Below are 2,192 nucleotides of genomic sequence, written 5' to 3' on the forward strand. Positions count from 1 at the left end.
ATTGTCTTCATGCTCTCACTAGCAAATCAGTGAGGCTGTCTTCATCACACTAATGAATCTGAGACGTGTTTTATGGATTTGAATCCAATGAATTTGAACCCATTGTAATGTCTGAGCTTAATTTTCGTGCTTAACATCTTCTGTTATTCAGGGAGAGAAGGTGTTTTGAGCTTTTCTCAACAGCCCTTGGACATTGTGCCCAGAGTTTTCAGCTAAATTTCCTGAGATGACTTATGAAACTTCCTTGTGTCAGCATGCACTGGCAGTCTATGTCCCAGTCCTAAGAAGTGTGTGTGTTCAACATTTTATTAATATTCTTTAGATTTTGTTTATAACAACCCCCTCTAACCAAGACTCACAATTCACATTCCTTCCTTTCAACACTACAGTCCAACGAGAACATAAATGCCCTGAGGCACCTGGATTTAGTAGCTACATATATATGTGTGTGATATAATATACGGTACATAGTTAGAATTGCTGTCCCGAGAAGCACCATAGCTGGGGAAAAAGCCGAACCTTCGCACGGCCAAGGACTTCCTTCAGGGCCAGTTTCACAGCCTTGTTTCTGAGACTGTAGATGAAGGGGTTTAAGAATGGGTACAGGACAGTGTTCAGCAAAGCTACAACTCTGTTGGTCTCCAAGGAAACATCTTCTGAGGGCCGTGCATAGAGAACAATGCAGCTTCCATATACAATGGCTAAGCTGGTGAGATGGGAAGAACACGTAGCAAAAGCTTTCTTCCTCCCAGACACTGCTGGCATGTGCAGAATACAGCGGAAGATGCACATGTAGGACACCGTGATTAGACATAAGGAACCCAGCACTACAAACAATATCAAAATAGAGTCTGCTTTCCAAAGCAGGCTGGTGTCAGAGCAGGACAGCTTGAATAAGGGGGAGTTGTCACAAAAAAAGTGGTGGATCTTGTTGGGACTACAGAAAGTCAGCTTTGAGAGCAGGACCAGGTGGTAACTCGCAAGTGTGAAGCCTACGACCCATGCAGCAACAACCAGGTGGGTGCAGAGCTGCTGCTTCATGATGGCAGCATAATGCAAAGGCTGGCAGATGGCAACGTAGCGGTCAAAGGACATGACAACAAGCAGAGCAAACTCTGTACAACCCAGGGCAAAATAGAAATAGGATTGGGCAAAGCAGCTGCTTAAGGAGATTGTTCTCCTACCAGAGCTCAAAGTCGCCAGCAATGTGATGGTTGTGGAGGATGTAAACCAGATTTCCAGGAATGCCAGACTGCTGATGAAAAAGTACATAGGGGTTTGCAGGCGCTGATCCACATGCACGAGGAAAATGATTGTTGTGTTCCCCATCACTGTTGTCAGGTATATGAGTAGAAGGAGCAGGGAGAGAAACAGCTGTAGTCTTTGATCAAGCCCTGAGAAACCCTCTAGAATGAACTCAGCAACTGCAGTTTCATTTCCTGCTCCCTTGCCCAATTTCAGTACACCCTGCTGAGGCTGGAGCATGAAGAAGTGAGTGTGAGAATTACACAGTCTGGGCGGGAGGGTTTGTCCTTCCTTCTTGGCTCCCTTCCTTGCTTCCTATGTTAACACAGACAGAAGTATCCCTCTCAACTCCTCAGGGCACCTTGATTTCTCTGTTTCGCACTTCAGCTAGAGTCCTCAGAGATTTTTCTGTCTCCTTTCTACCTTTTCCAATCACTCACAAAGGATTCTTTCTCAAGAGCACAGTATTTTAAAGAGGTTGCGAACTATTTCATGCCATGCCTGGGAAATTCCCAGTTCACTTTGGCCCAATTCAAACATCCATCACATCTGTGTTTCAAAAGCCAAACTAATCTTCCAGCAAAAATACTTACTGTTATCTACAGATGCCAGGTCATCCACCTAGATAAGTATTTTGAAAGTTATTTCTTCTGCTTTTCAGTACTTGCCTTTTTTGACTTGGAACATCTGTAAGGCTGTTGATTTCAAAACAAGTTAATATCGAGTCTCTCTCTTGTAATCTCCTGCTTTCTTCCACATCTTCTTCCTCTCTCTTTCTCCAGAAACATTGAGGAAGCATTGTTATTAAATGTCCTGACCTAAATGCCTTGCTTTCCCTTTAGGGGAAGGGGAAGGGGAAAAATCTCAGCATCTTAAAGAACTTCTCTCCTTTTGATTATTTGCAATAGGAAGCATCTGGAATGACCACAACAGCAAATAATACTAAG

General features: G+C 43.7%; 1 protein-coding gene across 1 annotated transcript; it reads right to left on the reverse strand.

Annotated features, from left to right (window-relative positions):
• Positions 1–471: 471 nt before the first annotated feature.
• LOC135326603 (olfactory receptor 6E1-like) lies at positions 472–1,329 on the reverse strand. The gene has a single exon (XM_064504421.1). It carries the CDS (start codon positions 1,327–1,329, stop codon positions 472–474), a length of 858 nt encoding a protein of 285 aa, XP_064360491.1.
• Positions 1,330–2,192: the final 863 nt, after the last annotated feature.

This window comes from Dromaius novaehollandiae, unplaced genomic scaffold (genome assembly GCF_036370855.1).
Source record: "Dromaius novaehollandiae isolate bDroNov1 unplaced genomic scaffold, bDroNov1.hap1 HAP1_SCAFFOLD_32, whole genome shotgun sequence".
NCBI classification, from domain to species: domain Eukaryota; kingdom Metazoa; phylum Chordata; class Aves; order Casuariiformes; family Dromaiidae; genus Dromaius; species Dromaius novaehollandiae.